This window comes from Mizuhopecten yessoensis, unplaced genomic scaffold (genome assembly GCF_002113885.1).
Source record: "Mizuhopecten yessoensis strain PY_sf001 unplaced genomic scaffold, ASM211388v2 scaffold716241, whole genome shotgun sequence".
In the NCBI taxonomy this organism is placed as follows: Eukaryota; Metazoa; Mollusca; class Bivalvia; order Pectinida; family Pectinidae; genus Mizuhopecten; species Mizuhopecten yessoensis.
The window spans coordinates 225,609-248,119 of NW_018480018.1; the positions used below are offsets into that span (position 1 = coordinate 225,609).

At 35.9% G+C, this 22,511-nt stretch overlaps 1 protein-coding gene across 5 annotated transcripts in view; it reads left to right on the forward strand.

Moving 5' to 3' along the window:
* The window catches only part of LOC110442266 (brother of CDO-like), a 192,213-nt gene extending 171,587 nt beyond the window's left edge, over nucleotides 1–20,626 (forward strand). For 4 of the 5 annotated variants that reach the window (XM_021485781.1, XM_021485780.1, XM_021485778.1 and 1 more), the window contains 9 exons: nucleotides 8,773–8,937; nucleotides 9,683–9,949; nucleotides 10,452–10,772; nucleotides 11,139–11,357; nucleotides 11,920–12,137; nucleotides 12,675–13,149; nucleotides 13,734–13,969; nucleotides 14,748–15,240; nucleotides 15,618–20,626. In XM_021485781.1, the coding sequence (XP_021341456.1) occupies nucleotides 8,773–8,937; nucleotides 9,683–9,949; nucleotides 10,452–10,772; nucleotides 11,139–11,357; nucleotides 11,920–12,137; nucleotides 12,675–13,149; nucleotides 13,734–13,969; nucleotides 14,748–15,240; nucleotides 15,618–15,769 (2,546 nt within the window). In that variant the 3' untranslated portion in view covers nucleotides 15,770–20,626. The remainder of the gene's footprint in view (nucleotides 1–8,772; nucleotides 8,938–9,682; nucleotides 9,950–10,451; nucleotides 10,773–11,138; nucleotides 11,358–11,919; nucleotides 12,138–12,674; nucleotides 13,150–13,733; nucleotides 13,970–14,747; nucleotides 15,241–15,617) is intronic. The other variant, XM_021485782.1, reaches the window with a different exon arrangement.
* The last annotated feature ends 1,885 nt before the right edge of the window (nucleotides 20,627–22,511 follow it).

Genomic DNA, 22,511 nt, shown 5'->3' on the forward strand with positions numbered 1-22,511 from the left:
TCAAATTCTATGTGAAATTGAATTTACACTATAAAAGAATAAATCTCAAAATATTTTTTTGGAAAGCAACACAATGGCCATAAGTTAATACAAGTGGGGAATTGATTAGCCTAACAACTTTCAGGAGTATGTGAAGGAATTTGTAACCAATTATAAATACCCATTTATGAAAAGCCTTGGCAGTGTGGCACCATGTAGCACTGTTCAGCCCTGTTAAAAAAATATATAAATAATTATAAATAGTCATTTATAAAAAAAATCGGGTAGTATTTTAGGCTCCACTCCAGTCATTACTGGGGTTCCACACCGCGATACACAGGTAGGACACACAACATGGGTCTTTGTTCCCTAGCCTGGCAGCCCCAGTGTGATTTATGGGGGAAACCCGGCTTCAGGGACCTACTGACTTAACAGACGAGGCTCGCGATCCATACAGGAAATACATATACCAAGTAGAAAATTCTTCAGCAAGAAAAAATAATTTAGGTATACCTGTATATTAGATTAGGTTGATTGATCAAGTATTTATTTCTGCAGATGTGTCTTTTGGTAAATACAAAGTTTCAAATTGATAGTTTAGTAATGTATATAATTTTTGACAGATTGAAGATAAAATGAATTTGATTAATTGATCAAATATGGATTAACACAGTCTTCTTGGTTTGCTGAAAAAAGAAATTGATTTTATCTGACAAACATAAGTCTAATTTATTTTATCTGACAAACATAAGTCTAATTGATTTTATCTGACAAACATAAGTCTAATTGATTTTATCTGACAAACATAAATCTAATTGATTTTATCTGACAAACATAAGTCTAATTGATTTTATCTGACAAACATAAGTCTAATTGATTTTATCTGACAAACATAAGTCTAATTGATTTTATCTGACAAACATAAGTCTAATTGATTTTATCTGACAAACATAAGTCTAATTGATTTTATCTGACAAACATAAGTCTAATTGATTTTATCTGACAAACATAAGTCTAATTGATTTTATCTGACAAACATAAGTCTAATTGATTTTATCTGACAAACATAAGTCTAATTGATTTTATCTGACAAACATAAGTCTAATTGATTAATTTATCCGATTTTTTCATTGCATAAATGTGCCCTATTTTGTGGATTACGAAGACTATCATCAGCAAATTTTATGAATTTGTTTTAATTTGATGAATTAAAATATACAGGTCAGGTTTTCACAACCACGAAAGATAAAAAGCAACAGCCGAAAAGTCATTAGTTTTGGGGATCAATATGAAAATGACAAATATATCAGAAATTAAAATATCATATCTATACAATGAATAAACATAAAAAACTACATTAAATTTGCTTTTAAATAAATAGCTTTTTGAAATGCGTCCAACTTGGAGAGGGATACTATAAGTGGCCGAATTGTGATACAGCTAGGATATTGATAGAGTTGTATATACCTATATATATAAAGCCAGTCCCCTAAAACACTAGCTAGATAGTGAGATTACCTGGTTACCAGATTACTGATACCCTTCGATACGCACTAAATTATTTTCCTACAAATTTATAAAAAATATAAAAAAATATATGCACCATCTTTTGCGATTTAAAACAATCATAATTTGAAATCAGAAGTGACTGGAAAACAAATTTCGTATAAAATTGTTTAAAAACTTAATTTCAAATGTTGCAGTATGCTTGGTTGAAAACCTGACTGGAATTTGAACTACTTTGTGACAATGATTGATAGTGTTTTTGTGGTAATTGCCGATAGCGGGGACCATTTCAGGCGATATAGACTTACCATACTCTTCACATTAACTTCACGCTTGCACTGCAAATGTAAGAAAAATGTTAATTAAATGACTCTGGGGATACTTAATGTTGTAAGGGGAAATGTTGTACACATTACTATATATTCAGGGTAGTGATCCTTCCCTAGAAAAACAGATAAAGTGGTCGGTAGCTAACAGGTTTGGGGGACATAAATTACTGTATAGTTTGTTATGACAGTATTGGTAGCTTGTTAAAGTCACAGTAGTGTGTGACAATTCTCCCACAGCCTCACAGCTTCAGGCAAGGCTGCAGGGCTCAACCCTACACTACCATAAATTTAGTTTTTGAAAGGAACAATACCAGGTATCTTGAATTTGTTTAAAAGGTTTCTTAACAAAATATTCATAATATATGTGAACCTGAAATCTCTACTTTTCACAAAAAATAATAATATGCGATTAATAATTTACTGTACATCATGTGTTTTTGTGCTCAGCATTTGTTTGTGATTGTGTTAGAGTGATCTCCCTTTAAGCCATTAATTATCACATAGTTCAGAAGTACTCCTGCACTACCTCCTGTATATCATTTAAACACTCATAAAACCAGCCATTATAAACTATTATCGGAAATATTTTGGAAATAAAACATTTCAAGTAAGATAGGATACCCATTTTAGTGTGTTTATGGCATACACCCTTAAGTGCAACGAGTTATTGTTAAAGATGTTTTCATGTTGACAGATTGTACATGTATCACATAAACCACTTTAAGTAAAATTATTTGATTAAACAAAACACCATATAATTATTGTGTGTTGGACATTAATTTGTAAAAGATAAAATGTTTGACACGCAGATTACTGTTTCTGACAAAAACATATTGCCAAACTAAACTAAAGTGAAAGGATTTGATTGATAAAAAATCGACATCGTGAAACGTTAATATCAGTGTTGGGTAAGAACCGGAATCATAAAATGAAAACATCGTAAAATCTGAACTCCGTGACAGGGTCTATCATTTGTGCTGTTTAGTGACAAAATGTTGGAATCTGTTATTTTTGTTTTGGATGAGGACGGTATACAATTATTAATGGTTGGGTCTGGGGCACACAACCATGCTAACCGCTGAGCCACGGCCAAACGTTCACTCACCTAATAGCCATGTTTACAACTAAATTACAGTTTCCGAAAATACCTGTGGAGTTTATGCATGGAGTTTGGTTTTAATCGCTTGTTGACATACAACCACATTTTTTTCGGAATTCATTTCAGTCATTTAAATCAACTTCCAAAAAGGAAGGACTTGCTGTGTTTCCACAGGCTTGTTATTAAATGGGAAGGCTCTGGACAAAAACTTACAAATAATATGTTTTTAAAACAAATCTGTGGCCAAAAATTGCAAAAATATTTGTTCGATTTTAAGTGTTATTATAAGTTAATCATTTAAGTTGTAAGTTAACGAAAGAACGCATTTTGCAAGTGGTTTTTTTTTAAATCTTGAAAACTTAATCTTAGATTAGAAGTTGTGAAATCATTTGTGTTTATTTTGTAACGTAAAGAGAATGGCATGAGCCGTAAGTTCCTAGTACGAAATTAATGACCCGAGGTCAGTTCCGTAGGCAGGATCGAAAATGCACCAAGTTGGATCGGGGTGAATACCCCTAGAAATTATCATGGTGTTATAGAAACGGTGGTTAGCCTTCCTGTAAAATTTATAATCATTTTCTTAAAGAAAGGGATGTTCTTTTACAATCCTGTGAGATTAGGCTGCAAAGGAAACACTTATTAGCAAAGCTCTTCCTAAGAAGGTCCATGTTTATGACGTCCCAAAGTTTCGTCTTGCTTCAACGCAAGCATTACTTTGAAACAGTCTTGACTGCAGCGTATCACATGTGTAGTTCAAACATTTACAAGACCCCTAGCATGAATTGAGACGGCTTTCCACCCAACAAACTCGGCATTCTGCTCTATGTAAAAAGATGAATGGGAGAAGTGGAAGCGTATTTAAGACATGAAATGTTATACAGTTCAAAGTGAGGCGAGTAGGATTTCTCTGTTTATTTCTGTTTTTCACACATCAATCAAACGCTCGAGCTTATTGTAGAGAAACACAGTGCTATGTTGACATCTGCTGGCCAAATTTTTATAAACTTGAAAAACTTTGTCAATACATTCTATTCCTGATGAAATGAGTTTTATTATATACAGTGTACACTTGAACATACGGCACCAAAGGTCTTCAGGTTGTTTATAACGGAATCAAGTTCTATTTTGTACTAACCCAATGCTCTGTTTGAACACTAATATCATATTACAGTTGTTTTTGTGTTTAGTGAACACTTTATAAAAAATTAAATTATCACCGAAAAATAAAAAATAAAAAGGAGCTCTCCAAAATGCACCAGAACATGTCTTATCAATAATGCAGGCCCATTTTGACTCTTTGGAAAGGTTTCAACTAGACAATCCCCTCAAGTTCCAAATGATTACAGATTGTATGACAAAACCTCAAAACAAATTGATTTTCCTGCAAGGGAGATATCTACAGTCATTCATCACAGTTGGGAACGGCATTTTAGAAAAGATAAGGAGATTTTATTGTTTTGTTTCGGCTGTATTCATCAGGTATCCTTAGTAGGGAGAGTTAACAGTGTTACACAATGTTGGCAGTTTTAAATGTTCCGTTTATTATTTTGAAAGATTGCTCATAGGAAAATATGCCGGTCTGGTATTCTGTTCAGTGTGCATGCAAGTTGTGAGTCAGAAGCTCGCCCGCAGAATAGAAAACGACAAATTTGATTTAATGAGCCAACATAACATTGTTAATGCATGCACCGATATTGTTACGTATTCAACTCGTGCTTTTTCCGTTTCAAAATTATGCTTTAAATTTTACTGGCTGTCGTTGGACAATACACTGCCTTATGTGCTTGGCTAGTTCTGCGGTTGTAACAATTGACAGAATTACACAACAGCTTCAATAATTCACCTGGTACATAACAACAGTGTATTGTGCTGAAGCGGTTCAACTCTCGGAAAGAACAAATGAATGTTGAGCCATTGAATTTGAGCTTTCAGTCACAAAGTTTTTAGTAATAAACTGTGTTGAAATATTGTAACACCAATGAAGAAATTGATAATTTTATATTTAGTGGGGTTTGAAGTATTAAACATTGTCTTCTTCACTCTTGTGTGTACTATCACAGAAACAAAATGGAAAGTTGAAAATATTTTTAATATAGAGAATGAAATTTGAATTTTTTAAATATTTTTGTAGGAGGTTAGAATTGAAAGTTTGTTGAAAATCTAATTGTTTATTTATTTTTGTTTACTAAATCACTTTTGTTAAGTGTACGTGACTTAGTACACACACAGAAAAGTGCCAAAATATTTCCCATACATTTGTTTGGTGTGGTTTGAACTTTCCCTACCCACTTAAGCCGGTGATAAATCTACTTGTTAAAAGATCCAGAAGAAAATGAAGATTGATATCTCGGCATACATCACAAATTATTGCAACAAGTCAAAATCTATTGGGACTCCGACTACATTTAGACATTTTGACAAATGTGGAACAGAATGTTTCTAAACCGATTTCATTACAGTCAAATAATGCCTACTGAATGTCTGTCAATCATTAATCATGGAACCTAGCAACCTTTCATCTGTGGTCAGTTCAACATAGAAACCCCAGGTAGCCATTGAGTGACCACTGAGCTGACCAATAGCTCCAGCCAATCGGTAACTAGAATAACCTATTACCCCTACTCTCAAATTTCATTTCGGAGATAAAGGTTCTACAGCGTTTTGACTTTGATTGATAGGGGCCAGATCCGTATCATTGGGGTGGGCCGCCGAGGTCATACCTATTTATAGCGTTGCAGGAGGGCATGTCCGGCACAGGTGTTAATTTTACAGGTATGAATGATAAAACAACCAGAAAATGATCATCATTTCCTTCCCACGATGACATGATGTGTATATGATGAACGGTTGACGTTTAAATCATTTGGGATAATATTTCATTGGACAGACCAGAATTGTGTATTGTTTAGAGCTGATGTGGGTTAGTGGTAGCTATACATATGTCATGGAGCATTAGTCCGATATCTGATTCAAACCCTGCTCATTGAATTACAATATAAACTATCAAGGTTAACATTGTACTCTGTGACCTTCGACGATATCAATAATATTCTGGACCAGTTTTCAGCGTTATGATAATTAACAAAACTAAATATTATGTACATTAATAGGTATTGTAAACTTATTTGACATTTCAACTTGATCAGGAAAATGTATCAATTGTCAATTTGTTTAGCCTATGACCTGTAGATTTTACTTACACTAACCACCGAAGTCTTTCGCAAATGAGAAGGGGAAAGCCTTGCAAAGAGGATAATGATTTGTGTCAGAGTCTGGTGAAAGATTGATGTTGATTGGTGGATAGAGTCGAAAACCACATGTGGTTGTCTCCCCTTGGTAGATGAGTTGAGATAAGTGACCTATCCTACTTAGTGTGCCGATAGGTTGGCCATTAATCATAAAGCATCCACTTGACCTTTGAACTTGTACTTATTTAATGAGATTTTAACATTCTTGATTGATATTTCAGTTATGTTAAATGTATGATGTTTTGAAATGATAATTAAAATTTGGAAAAATAATCAAAAATAGCTTTTAATTAGTAAAATGTTTGCTAAAAATACTAAATTATAAATATAACTTATAACTTACAACCTTCAAAACGTGATATTCCTGTCAGTAAATATAACCAGTGGAAAGCTGAGATTCCTGTCAGTAAATATAACCAGTGGAAAGCTGATATTCCTCTCAGTAAATATAACCAGTGGAAAGCTGAGATGCAATACGGTTACATATAAAATACTTTTTGGATGAACAGTTGTTTCTGAATAAATGCATTGCGAGAAAACCTCTTTTCATGGTAGAATAATATATCTTCTGAAACAACCCCCAGCCTGTGTATTCAATTTAGTTAAAAGAATATTAGCTGAAATTGAGATAAATGTTATCACCATGGGTCAGCTGGTCTTGATAACATGTTCTTATTAAAACAAAGTTCTAAAAAAGGAAAAGTTAGATTTAGAGAGTATACCCTTTGCCTTATCACAATTAACACATTACTTTGGTTTTGAGAGTACACAAAGTCAGAGGTCAGGTCAGCGGGACCATTAAAGGTGACATTTTTTCTTTATTCAGAGAAGGAAGTTTGTTTGAACAGGAGGGAAAGTACTGTCGACTGTAATCTTACGTATCAAATTTCTTATGGAGCTCGCAATGCCTTCATGATAGACAAAACTTGTTTAAGAATCTTTCTTTTTGGGGGAGAGCGTCTTGATTGGATTTGCACTTTTGTTCTTGAAAAGAAAATTACTGCTGCAGTTTGCACATCAGACATTGAAATGCATCACTGTAATTTAATTGTTTTTCCACGTCGATAAATTCTGTGTTCTAACTTTAAACCGCCTCACATTGGGTTACAGCCAAACAGACATAAATGTCTGTTTGTGTTAACTGTGTGGACTTCATAGGAACAGTGTTGAACTCACAAATCTCCTTAATTACCTTTCTGTGATTTTTACCTCCTCCCAGAAGAGTTCTACTCCAAATAACATGATCCTTTAGGATTGCTAATGTGGTCATGCTAATTTAACATGATCCTTTATGATTGCTGATGTGGTCATGCTAATCTAACATGATCCGGTATGATTGCTAATGTGGTCATGCTAATTTAACATGATCCTTTATGATTGCTAATGTGGTCATGCTTAATTTAACATGATCCTTTATGATTGCTAATGTGGTCATGCTTAATTAAATATGATCCTTTATGATTGCAAATGTGGTCATGCTTAATTAAATAATGACAAATTGTAAAATTTAACACAAGAATGCAGGCTTTGGTAATACTGATGCCATGCTAAATTAAAAGAGTAATGATCTGTAAAAGGGAGATAACTCTTTATCAAATCACAGGCATAATGTCTAAGATTGAATACACCCTTAAGTGATATGTACTACACATGGAATTTATGTTCATCCTCTTTGTTTTCTGTATTCGTTCCTTTGCGGATGACTCAGTAGAGGGGGAATTTATTCTTTCTTTCCCGAATCTTCTGTTGTAAAGTGCTAATTCCTGGTCAGAATCAAAAGCTAAACTTCCACCTTTACGTATAAAGTCAATGATAAAAACAGGAAAAGAGAATGTACAGTTTATAATTTGTTTTAACATTCACGCTTTACCAGGTAATACAATCAGTGGTATAACAACCATAATCCATAAGGGACGTTTTTTTTGCGGTGGTAGAACTTTGATGTGTAAATCGCCTGACGTGACAGATTTATGAGTCGGAGCCTCGTAGATCACAGTCTTGTGTGTGTTTCTTACTTTGAAGTCATGAGGTTTGTGAGCAAGTCAACCATATGGTTAGGAAATTTAGCTGGAAGAATCTTTGCCAAATTAAAAAGCTCTTCTCAGGAAAGGAAATACAAAATAGCAAGGCTTCTGTGTCATAACCATCCTAGTTTTTGTTTTCAGTTTTCATCAACTGTGATTGATGTTTTTGAAATCAGAAACAAACGTTTAGCATCATAACACGTCATCCCCAAGAACCTGCAATGAACTCTTCCACATAGAAATATGGATCAGTCTATTATGTACCTTTCATTTTGAGGTGTTGGTCATTTTTTCCTGAATATGATAAAAATTTACCAAACAAATTAGAATTGAGTGTTTCCACTGTCTTACAGACTTGTTACTATTCTTTCCTGTTCTACTTTGAATATGTCAGGTTTTTTAATTAAAGAGATAAAGCACATTTTGAAATTTGAAGTGATATCATGAGATGGCAATCGGGAACCAAACTGAAGTTTGTGCAGAAATAGCTCAGAAAAACATTCAACGATTTTAATGGTATTAATTGACATTAAAAATAGTGTTTTTGGTAAATAGAGAAGTTCCTATCAATGTCTTTGTCATTTCAGCTCCTAGTCAAGAAGCCGTTATCATTACCTCTAAAAACACGTTCACGACCGAGATTGGTGAGAATGTCACCTTGGAGTGTGTGGGCCTGGGGATGCCACAGCCCACGATCGTCTGGGAGGCGTATGGAGGCGAGTTGCCGTCCTCGCGCCACAAAATAGAAAAAGGTATGTATTTGTAAATATCACGATTAAACACTTGAAGTTAGAAAAGATACCAAAATATTAGTATCGTGTTTAAACAAGTAAATGTCCTTCAAACTTCAGGAAATGAGTAGAACACAAACACACAAGGGTATTGAGCATGTAAGGTCAAACCCAACAAAAACTCTTATCAAGTCAAGTAACAGTCTGGATGACTTTGTAGAGTAAATCTGTTTATCCCATCCTGATGGGGGCTGCTGCTGCTGCACCGCATTCAAATGCAGGAAAAGTTCCATAATAGTTAATGTATTGTAATTTAGATCTACAGGAATGCTAAACTAGAACCAATATGATATAATAGTTAATGTATTGTAATTTAGACCTAGTATGCAAAGTGATTGATTACCTCTAAAATAGGTATGTGTAAATTTAATTGTATTTAGGACATATTTTACTTAAAATTAAATTGTATCCACAAATATCATACATTAAATGTGATGTAAGGGAGGTAACTCCTACAAGAAAATGAGCCTGATTTTTAAAGCCAGGGAGTTGTACTGCTTGTTTGTACACCGAGCCAACTACCGTAGAAAAGCATATGTTCATATCAAATACATTTTAACAAAAAAAAATATCCAGAGAAGATATCTAAAAATAAATTTGGCGGATTTTCATGTCCTAATTAATCTTACCAACATGTTATGGTTTACTGTGTCAGATTAGAAAGATTCCCTGCTCTAGGTAATGATGTGGTTTTTGATGTTTACAGGACATCTATTTATATGGAATGTACAACACGAGGACATGGGGACGTACGCGTGTAAGGCCAGTAACGGGATAGGGATAGAGAAACACAAGGCGGTAATGCTGGAGGTCCTGGAACCTCCGAGGGTTCAGGCCGAGACACAGTTTATCACAATCAACCCCAGTGAGTCTGTCCGTCTACGGTGCGAGATCACGGGCTCGCCAGAGATGCAGGTGATTTGGTACCACAACGCTGTGCCCATGGGAAAAGTCCTGACGGCTAAAAATGGAGGTATGTTATAACCACATCTAGCTTACGTTATAATCTTAGGAATTCCAAGTCTTTATAGTGAGTCAAAGCCAAAACAGAAAAACTTCCCCAAAGCTATTATTGTGATGTTGCTTTCTTTCTGTTTAAATTTCTGGTTGAGCTTCAATGTAATGGTGAAAAATTGTATTAGTAATTAAATGGTGATATTTATCACAGAACCTTAATGTCGCTATTTTTACTTTACATAAGGATAGAGCTAGCACCAATGGTTATTACGTGGTATACTAGTGTAACAGGAAAGAGAAGTGTGCTTCCACTGGATTGCACCCGCGATCTACAGGTTTCTAGTCGGACACTCTACCTCTGAGATAAAGGGAAATCCCCTCTTGCTCGAAGCTAAAAGGCGACCTTAATCCTATGTACAATTAAAATCTGCCATACTAGTTATATATTTACTTTCAAATATTTGATGATTTTTTTACAAGTTCGAATTTCATGATGAATGATTGTCTCGTTTTGCCAGGTACAACCTACACCATCAAACACATCAAGCCAGAAGATGGCGGCCTCTACCAATGTATGTGTAGCAACGAAATCGGAGTAGCTTACTCCACCATCTACGTAGAGGTCAAAGGGCAATCCGAACCTAGCACTGACGGAGATGACGAGGATGATACGGCAGTGTCTCCCTCAGACTCGGATGCAGGTTCAAATGGTAATACAGAAGGACCAGGAAAGACGGACTCCAATAGGAGGAAAAATAACAGAAGGAACAAGAAACGGAGGAGGAATCGGAAAAAGAACAAGAAACCAAACAGGAGGCCGCCCAACGATGAAAGTGCTGGTGAGTTTCTAGTAAACATTTATAGTTCAGCCTCTGGACCAACATTAATCTGAATTGATAGTAAGACAGACAAGTATGATAGTAATTAAGGAGGGAGAAAATGGAGAAATACATTTAAACAACATGACTTTAATCAATCTGTGTTGGAGTCTAATACATGCTACATTTTAAATCTATTAACTCATTCACCCCTGGAATTTCACAATGAACTATTCCAACCTTTAAATTGGAAGAGTTCAAATGTGTCTTCAGGGGTAAAATTTAATAAGGACTTTTCTAAAGGATAATTTTAAAGATATGAGGTATATTTAACCAGATGAATGTAAATGATTTCAGTTAATTGATATCTACCTTTCCTGCTTTCAGCCAAAGACAGACTTGTCCCTCCCACTGCTCCCGAAGTCAGTCAGCTGTCCGATAAATCAGTCAAACTCAACTGGTCAGTCCCAGAAAATGACGGCTTACAGATTGTTTTCTTCCGCGTCCAGTACAAAATCATCAAACCCAAGAAAGGTCAATGGAAAACGGAGGATGAGGAAATTCCGGGAGACAAACGGATGTACGAAGTCTCGAACCTCAAGCCAGGTATGATATGGAACTTTTCTGACTTTTCATAGAATATGATATAGGAGGTTATTTCTGAGAATTTATCGTAGAGAGTCCCTGCACTCTGTGTTTTTATCTCCAATAAAAAAGAGTTCCGGTCATGGATGCTCACCCTTTTACATAGCAAAGAGTTATATGGGGTACAATTAGTTACACTTTCCTTTAAAAGGGAAAAACAAAACAAGGTGTAATTACACTATAGTTCTTGGGCAGAGAAAGATACAAGGCAGAGAAAGATAAAACTTAGTTACAAGTCTTAAGTATACTGTGATCAATTTTAATTCCTAGAACATTTTTATACCATTCATGGGATGGATGAGGTTATGGATTCTCAAAATAAACACTTCTGTGTCAAATATCATAAGTATCCTTCTATTCATATTTCACAAAATGTTTATAAGCATCATGTTATAAATCTGTCATACTTTCTGCATTCGTTTTATTCTGTATAAAGTATGGATACATATCTACGCCTACTCCTTCCAATGTGCCCCGGACTTCCCTGCATAGCCCCTCTTTTGATTATGAATGTTTGTTTCAGAAGCTCAGTACAAGTTTCGCATTGCTGCTGTCTACTCAAATAATGATAACACTGCTGGTCCCAACTCAAAGAAGTTCACTCTGACAGTGAAGAAATTCAAACAGCCCCGCGCTCCCGAGGGCCGGCCGACGATAGTCAAGGTGGAGCCTGTGGAGTATGAACGAGACCAAGAGTCTACAAACAGTGTCCTGGAGTACGGACTCAACGTCAGATGGAAGGTATTACATCGTCATTGTAGCAACACAGTTGTCCCACCACATGTATGACTATATGCTAGAACCGACATTCCACCCTGGCTTGTACCGGAGATGGGGCCCACATGTGATCCAGGGATTGTGAAACATGCTCTCTTTTAGAGAATCTTGTTTAAGTGGTCTTTTTGTGTTGACTTCACTGTGACAAAATAATTTTCTTTTCAAAAGAGTTAAGATCCTGTCAATATATCTGTAATAATAGTAATTTGGTCTCATATTGAAAGCGTCACAAGAATTGATGACAAATTTGAAAGGTACAAAAGAATTGTTGACAAATTGGACGTTACACAAGAATTGATGACATATTTGAAAGTACACAAAATTGTTTACATTGACAACATTCAGGTGAATCTGAATTGTAAGACAATGCTAATGAAGGGAGATAACTAAAACACCAATCATAATGTACAAAGCATCCTACACCCATAAATATATCAAAAGTGTCAGCCATCTATCATTTTGTATAAATGTCTAAAACCTGTATTTCTGTTCTTATTTCAGTATATGCCTGTGAAGACCTCCCAAATAGAAGGCTTTTTCCTCTACTACAAACCGTTCAGTTCCCAAGACGAGTATGAGTCTGTACAAATGATGGAACCGACTGCTCGCACATATCTCCTTTCCCCTCTTCAACCAAATACGGAATACTCCATCAAAATACAGAGTTTCAATGCCGCAGGAAATAGTGATTTTAGCAATGTGGTGGTAAAGAGGACGTTAGGTGGTAAAGGGATTATGATTTTCCCGCCACCGACAGGTGAAGGAAACGGCGGACAATCGCCGACAGATCCTGAGAATCCTGTGAAGGCTGCTCAGCCAAGTTCAGAGGTGGACGGCCCTATACCTACAAACACTAAGTCTAGTAGTGAAATGTTGTACATGATTCTTGGTATCGTGCTCGGCGTCATGATGCTGTTTCTCATCGTATTTATGTTTATGTGCTGGTGGAAACAACGGCAGCAGCGGAGAATGATGGGTAGGTTTTCTATCTCAATTTGTTTTTAGTCAAGGCTGAATTAACCCTTTCACCCCTAAAGTCTCATTTGTGCCTGACTGGGCAAGTTGATTTTGAAATTGTAGGGTGAATGAGTTTAGCTGTTACTCTAGCAATTACTTGTTTGTCTTTCAAATGAAGAGATGACCAGACAACACTAAGTGAGGAGTCGTGGAAAATTTAATCCAGTTTACAGGTTTCAGCCCACAACGTCCTGATACCTTGAAGGTCGTAACATGTAAACTGGATTAAATTTGCAGCGACTCCCCATTTGATGTTGCCTGGTAATACCTTCTTTTGAATTTCAATTACTCCTATGACCAGACTAGTGAATTTGACTCAGGAATCCATCGACTGGGGTACACACAACCTCAACGTTCACCCACTATGTGATGTTTAGTCTCATTTTCCCATCATTAATGTCCTGTGTTTATCTGTTTTACATATTTTAACTTCCTGAAAAAGTTTACTGCAATTTTTATTGCTCACCTTTTCCATGTTTTGCTTATTCTTAGATAGATCAAATCTGATACCAATGTTTTCAATGTTTCTTAATTTTACCACAGATGCCATGAATGATCACATGCGAGTCAGTAAATTTCAAGATTCGGCTCAGCGAATTCATGTGGACAGTTTACGTAAGAAATACTCTGGTGTGAATGGACTGAATGGCTCAGTGGCCAATGGGCATGTGCCGAATTCTTATACAAAAATGAACATTAGTGTGAATCCGCTGACGGATGTGGACCCGCATACGTTCAGTAACGGGTACGGTGGCCACGGGGTGGCAACAACTTACCAGGTAGGTCTAGTAACCTTCAGCTGCTTCATTTCAAAATATTTTATTAAATCAATCAGATTTAATGGGAATCGGGCAACAGGCAAAACCTACAGCGTGTTATGTGAAATCAATGATCCTTTATCTTTCTTTGACTCACATTGGAGCTTTTTCAATATGGACTTAAATTTTAAAGAAAATATTTGGAAAGCAACAGATTGGCCAAATTACAGAAGCAGGAAGAGTGACTTCTGTATTACTGATTGTTCGCTGTGGATTTCACTGTAATTAGATAGATTTGTGTTAAATGATTAAATAATTTAAAAAAATAAGTTAATTAATTAATTGTTGATACTCAGTAGAAATAATTACCATGTATTGGTGGTTTATATTGGATTCACTGACAAAAATATTCATAAATTTTCACTGACATTTCCTGAAATGTTTGTTTTGCTGTTAAATTTTATAAAGAGAGTTGATCATGAATTAAGATTCCTCATGACTGTTTATTCAGAATTATGAAACAAGTGATATCACCTCCTGGTGTTCTTTCCAAGATTTCAAATCCTTGTCAATACATTGCTTGATGGGTTTTAGTGTAAAAAGATAATCACAGAAATCAAGTGTTTTTTTGTTGATTTGCAATGTTTTAAGAAAATCCTACAAATTTTCCTGTCTTTCTATAAGAATAACATGAGTATGATTTTGAAGCATGTATGAATGATGAATACAATGATGTCCTTTTAGAATATTGTTCGATTTGTTTGAATACCTGACTTCATGTTCTGTTTCTCGTCCACAGCCACCCAACAGTTTTATGCCCAACGGGACGATATCAAACCACCCGGGTGGTAGTGACAATAATTTTAATAAAATAAACAGGAGCATGGACAGTTCTCTTCACCGTGGTATGGAGCATGCGGACAACTGTTTGCAACAATCTGGATCCCTAGGGGATGAGGGATGTCCCCTTCAGAGCCCGGACTCTCTGGGGGGCGGGGAAGCACCCGCCTGTCCGCCCTCTCCTCACTCAAGTAATGTACCAAGCTGTTTTGACCAATTTCACTCGGATTCGCCTGGGAGATATTCAAATTCAAATCGATCATGTGACCAGCTGGCTAGGTCATGTGATCAACTTCAAAGTGAGGGTGTTGTGAGGGCTTCGTATGACAGTTCAGCTGTGAATAGTGTGGACGGGGAAAGTGCAGGAAAACAGAAACGGCGGCGGCGGAGAGCTCAGGCGCGGGAACAAATGACCCGCGACCAGGCCACAAACACAGACCTTAGCAGTAACGGTTAGTTTTATTTGTAATACATACCTCCGTAAAAATGTACTTACACCAAAAAGACTTCTCTTAAACATTTTTCTCCTGTATATCTAAACTTCTTAACCCCTGAAATTTCATAATAAACTATTCCAACCTTTGAATTGGAAGGGTTCAAATCTGTCTCCAGGGGTGAATGACTTAATCAGGATTCTTATCATACTTGTGACTGTTCTTTCGAAACTCTTAGATAAAAATACCCCAATATATTAGATGTTTCAGAGCAAAATCAGTTTGTAAGAAAAAAAACAGATGTCATCCTGATTTTAATATCTTATTTAATAATAATAATCATGTAATTTTGTCAAAAATGTTGTGCTAATTGAATTCCTTCTTTGTAATTTCAGAAGGAACGATAGAATTTTCCACGTTCAGTAAAGTGCCGAGTGATACACACAGTCCCGATCATAGTACTGGAGGACACTGTTCACCTGTTCGGACTTATGTTTCTGACCACGGTGCACACCTTGACTGCCCTGATAGGTGTGAGGGTGTTTGACACAAATTTCTCGTCGTGTGAAATGGACACATCTGATGGATTTGTTTGTCAAATTTGTATCAAAACAACTCACCTCAAGTTATCATGTTGTCAAAGTGTGGCATTTAAATAGGTGTTAATTATTATAACAAAATAACGAGAATTTCTTCCTTTTTTTCTTTTCGTTTTGTTGAATTTGAGCCAGAAACGAGGAGGATGTATGGAGCTGACTTTTCTGTACTCATGATTACGTGAACTTCCGACTCTCCCCCCTCGGAAGGATTACGTGAACTTCGGACTCTCCCCCCTCGGAAGGATTACGTGAACTTCGGACTCTCCCCCCTCGGAAGGAATCTTACGGATCCACGGAGGCTAGTTTAGGGTTGAATGAAGGGGAGGATAGAGTTGAACATTGAACAAAATACTCAGGATTTTTTGTTGTTACAAGAGAATTTTCATACAAGTGCATCTTGTTATGATGGTTTGTAATTATATTAATGAGAAACTGCCAAAGGATTTTATTTTTTTCTCTGAGCACCAAAAATAGGTACTTGTGATATTTAATGAAAACAAAGTAGGTTATAATGTTAAATGTAGAATTTAAATTTATTAGACCCACAAATAATAATAATTGTCCGAGTTACTTCCCTTTGAGTAAAGTATCCCAAAGTTGTCATGGTTTTGATGGACGTTCTAAATTGTAAATTATTGGAAAATGTTGCAATTGTTAATTGTCAAATATTGATGAGTTTCTGAGAAATAGAACCTTGGTTAACATGTATTCACTGTTCTAGGCTCACTGCTGTAAGAAATGATTATTTCTGTATGGAAATATTAATCTCTGTGACAGAGCAACTTAACTCAAACAGAATTTGTTATAAGTCGTATATTTCCCAGCATTACCTTTCATACAACTGAATAATTTCTAGTTCTTTTTATGTCTTGAAATAGTTACATCAGGATTAATAAGAAGTTACAATTGCTAATCAAAAAGATGATAGGAGTTTTATAAGTTGAAGTGAAGACAACTTTATTTGATTCGGTGATGTATACAGATACTGTAAAGATTAGACTGAAGGATGGAAAAGTGTTCTTTTTACAACTACAAGCTTTTACAGCTACAAACAATGGCAGATCCAGCCTCCCTTTCAGCCCAAATCGTTACTTTTTTGGTGGGGGTTAGGATGTAGCTTATGGGAGGCCCCTCCCCCACTCTAACCCCCACTCCGACTGATGGGAAAGTTGGGTAGCACATTCTGGAAATTTAGGCCCGTCTTTTCAGAAATTCTGGATCTGCCAGGAACAATAACAGCATTGTCATAGCTTCAAATTGATGATGATGGAGTCACTTAAAAGACAGATTCTCGTTACCATAGTGATTGTTTTACACATTTCGAAATATTTTCACAAATAAACAAATATCAAATTTTTGATTATTTTTTTATCAGTTTTTATAGGAAATGCTGGCAGAGCACTAAGGTTTGTTTTAATCAGACTTTGAATCTGTACTCATTTCAAGCTTAGTAACCATTGAAATTAAGGTTAAAATTTAAGTAATTTTATTGTAATTATTAAAATTGATAACAAAGTACATGTACATGTATACAGGTCCTGAAATTCAAAATGGCTACCTTTAGATATTATTCACAAAGATACCTGTATTCCTACAAATATCTTTCAAAACAATTTTTTTTTTGTAAATTTTAATGAACATATCATTAACAAAGCTTGATTGAATTGGATTTTTGACATTAGAACATTTTTTTTATCCTTCAGGTTTTACCCTTTCGCCCCTAGGTAACTTTAGTTGACTCTACCATACATTTATATGGATGATTCCATTATGGTTCACAGTGGTGAAAGGGTTAATCTTGTAAATCTGTTAATAAGTTGATGTTAGTCTGTGATTGCGTTGTTTTGTATTGAAATCCACTAGCTAATGAGAGTCATGTTAACGACCTATATATCAAATGGAGACATGTGTCTACTGGCTCACGCCTTGTAATCAGCAATATTTGTATATGTAATGTGGCCTGGGAATGATGCCACTTTCCAGCGGCATATCAAGATGCCGCACTAACTGACATCATCTCGGACCATCTTTAAGGGTAAATTACAAACATTTATGAGATATTAATTGATTAATGTGTTTTTGTATTACTGTATCTTTTTGCTCAATGCAAAGAGAATGAAAACACACCATGTTCATTTTTCTTCATTATTTTATTCTGAAAAACGAGAATTTTCACCAAATTTGTTTCTTAAGTTAATTGCCTTGTTATCGCTGTAAATAGAACATTGTTCAGTATTATTGTATATGTCATGATGTTGAGACCTGAACATTATTTTAACTTAATAAGCTATAAATATGAAATGGTATCCATATGTGTCCCAAAAAATCATGTTGTATTTATCGTAATTATGTTACTGCCTAATCGTGTGTTGTATGTCCGTGTAAGTTTAGTAACTGTTCCCGTACAATGGACGGCCGGGAGTGTGTACTCGTGTTTTTAGATGATGAACAGATATTTTGCGAGTCAGAGATATGTGCAAACATCATTTTGAGACAGAAAGTTGGTGTTGACTTAGGTACGGGACGAGGAACTCTCTAGGTAGACATCTTAGTCATCTGGTGGTTAAGTTTTCATGTGATGTAACTTGGTATCAGATTACATCATCAGAGGAAGTTAACCCTTTCACCCCTAGGTAGCTTTAGTAGACTCTACCATACATTGATCTGGATGAGTCCATTATGGTCTACAGTGGTGAAAGGGTTAATTTGTTTAGATTATTATGGGATATCATTACATTGATGATCAATAATGTATCGCGTAACATTTACTGAGAAATTCTGAAGATATTTACTGATGTTACATAAAACGGGTGTCTCAGATGTTCTACACAGAACTTCTCTTCTCTTCCCAAGGTCAACTAAGTGACTGATTTACAATGGTTTATAGTTTCAGTGTACATGTATGTGTGCGTGTTTGTGAGATGGAGAGAGAGAGAAAAGAAGAGAATGGGAAGGAGAAATGTGATAGTATAAACTCTAAATTCAACCAAAGGAAATATAATTGATAACACTCTTTTGATGACTTTAACTCAAAGATTCACAGTAAAAACGGGCGTCTATACTGATATGGGTCACAGCACATCGACGTACAAGATCGTTATTATTATAGCATTGTGTTTAGGTGTGCTGTGACCCATATCAGTAAAGCATTTGTGTATTTGAGACATTTGTAACAAACTCCTGTGGCTGAACCTACAAAAAATGACTGCAATATTATGAGAATTTTTAAAGAATAGAATATATATGTAAATCCACTGGAAGATATGGGGGCCTACAGGATATACTCATTCACCCCTGCAGACATTTAAACTCTTCCAATTCAAAGGTTGGAATAGTCCATTATAAAATTTCAGGGTTGAATGAATTAAACTGCCTACAATTTAGTGTTTGAATTTGATAGGGGGTTGAATTGTGCATGTGATATGATTGTAATAGTGCTAGTTATAGGTAACTGAAAAATAGGACGAGGTTGTCAATTCACGGGAGAATGGGACGAGTGAGTTTAAGGTATGCTAATTGGTAATGTGAGATGATAGGTAGTGGATGATTGAGGTACAATGAGTGATGATGAGAGACTAGATGAGTGATGATGAGAGACTAGATGAGTGAGGATGAGAGACTAGATGAGTGAGGATGAGAGACTAGATGTGTAATTGGTGCAATGCTACATGTGATAAATTTACACCTTCCAGCCTGTCAGTCTCTTCCTTAGCCTCAACCATATCAACCAATCACAGGTTATTTTGTGAGGGCATGCAGTATCAACCAATCACAGTTTACTTTGTTAAGGGTATTTTCTGTTCCACTTGTCTGTGTACTGATTACTCTAAGATTACTCAAAAAATATTTAACATAATTCAGGACTCTTTCCTTATTTCTAATATAGAGTTGCTTTGATCAACCAATCACAGTTCACTTCGTTAGGACAAACAGTATCAACCAATCACATTATACTTTGTTAGGACAAACAGTATCAACCAATCACAAGATCGAAAAATGTTTATCAAAAATAAAGTGCAGTAGATATAGATATGGAACAATATTCACATTTCTTCAGATGGAAAAATTGATGTACATGTAATAAAGTAATAATTTGTAGTGAAATGAATATCAGCAATATATTGGTTTCCCCACCTTGAAGGTAAGACAGAAAAATCTCAACCCTAGGAGTAAGATCCTTGCCAGAGGCTTTGCTGAGGGCCAGACATTTAACCCTTTCACCCCTATGTAACTTCAATAAACTCTACCATGCATTAATCTGGGTAAGTCCATTATCGTCTACAGTGGTGAAAGGGTTAAGAATCTTACCCCGAGGGTTGAGATTATTCTGTCTTACTCCAAAAGTGGGGAATGATTATTTTCTCCCACATCAAATAGCAATTTCATGAAATGCAAACGTTTATCTTAAAATTTCCAGCAGATCCCAGTTATCTTCCAAGATCTGCTATTGTTGACAGGACGTCAATGTATTGTTGACGTGACGTCATACAATTGTTATGACATGGGAATCCCCGGTCTTTACCGTCGGTTTAGACCGAGATACCTTTCCCCTGACCAGAAGTTTGGATATCTCTGTCTAATAGGGAGAGAAATGTATTTCCTCTATTCTGTTTTCTGTGTATGAGAACTCTGGTGTAGAAGACGTGGAGCGTGTGTTGGTTGAAGGTTGAGACTAAGGGAGGTATGAATACTGGAGAAACTTATGTCATTTTCATTTGTGTTCATTTATGTCCTTTATGGCCAGGAGTTTAAACAGTCGTCATTGTAAATAAAAACAAAGTAAAAATTAAATTACAACAATGATATTGCTTTGTGTTTGTTCTCTTTTTGGAATAATTCTCAGGTTCAAATAATAATCCTCTGTTGGTATAACAAGGGGAGACGAGACGTAGAAATTAGGTCCATTAGATGAGTGTGGACCAATCGCAATCGGACATATTTTATGAAAGGTAGATTTACATCGCAGTTGTCAACGATGACACAGAACACGCTTACTCTCTCGGAATACCTGGTCTTATTGTCTTTGTATTTTTTCAAAGATATCTATGAGATAATTAACCACCTTATTACATCAAACAGTTTCTAGAAATACGAACGAAGAAAAAAGGACAAACGTTTCAGTGCACCATATGATCATATTTGCGCTTTTATGACTCTTCAATGCTATTAAAGGTCTAAAGACAAATGTAACAAACCATTCTGTGGATAAGACAGTCTTATACAAATTTGGTAAATCTATTTCAGCATTGAAAAGAGTAAAAATGTAATCAATTTCACATGTACGGTAAGATGTTTCAGAGTTCAAAATGATTAAAACTGTCAAGATCGGCAATGACCGACATATACAACGTTTCTGAGATCGCAAATGATCCAATGGCCGACACATACGACGTTTCTGAGATCGCTAATGATCCAATTGCCGACATATACAACGTTTCTGATATCGCTAATGATCCAATGGCCGACATATACAACGTTTCTCATATCGCAAATGATCCAATGGCCGACATATGCAACGTTTCTGATATCGCAAATGATCCAATGGCCGACAAATACAACGTTTCTGAGATAGCAAATGATCCAATGGCCGCCACATACAACGTTTCTGAGATCGCTAATGATCCAATTGCCGACATATACAACGTTTCTGATATCGCAATTGACCCAATGGCCGACATATACAACGTTTCTCATATCGCAAATGATCCAATGGCCGACACATACGACGTTTCTGAGATCGCTAATGATCCAATTGCCGACATATACAACGTTTCTGATATCGCAAATGATCCAATGGCCGACATATACAATGTTTCTGATATCGCAAATGATCCAATGGCCGACATATACAACGTTTCTGATATCGCAAATGATCCAATGGCCGACATATGCAACGTTTCTGATATCGCAAATGATCCAATGGCCGACATATACAACGTTTCTGAGATCGCAAATGATCCAATGGCCGACATATACAACGTTTCTGATATCGCAAATGATCCAATGGCCGACACATACAACGTTTTGAGATCGCAAATGATCCAATGGCCGACATATACAACGTTTCTGAGATCGCAAATGGCCAATTTCCCTACATTTTTTAGAAGCTTGCCATTTCAGAATGTAAATTTCCGTGGGTTCTTGGTGTCTCTCCTTCTGTATCTGGTGTCTCATCGGTTCTTTGTTATCGATCCAACTCTTAAAATTCAATTTGTCCTCGTGTATTGTCGCGGTAGTGTTTCATTACGTTAAACTCTAGGACTTATAAACAACACGGACATTACGTGGAAACGAACAGTAATTTAATTTCTAAGTAATTTTATAGTAAACAAAAAATACGAAGTACACGGATACATTTGCACACATTCCAGGCACATTTAAATCCTTTTTCACGCTCGGAGCACCACAATGCCTTTTTCATGCTCGGAGCACCACAATGCCTTTCTTCTCTTTTCTTATGACATATTTTTGCACTATCATGTATCATGTACAATGTCAGTGTAGGATTTCAAGAATATTTACAATGCTCTTTGTAATTTAACACTGATAGTAATAGTAATAAAAAATATCATACAATAGGCTAGCTCCTGTCTCAGTATATAGGGGCCGTTTACAACGTACGAGACATGGGATCATATATAACACAGGAAATGAGGGTGGCTGGATTATATATTGGAAATGTGGGCTGTT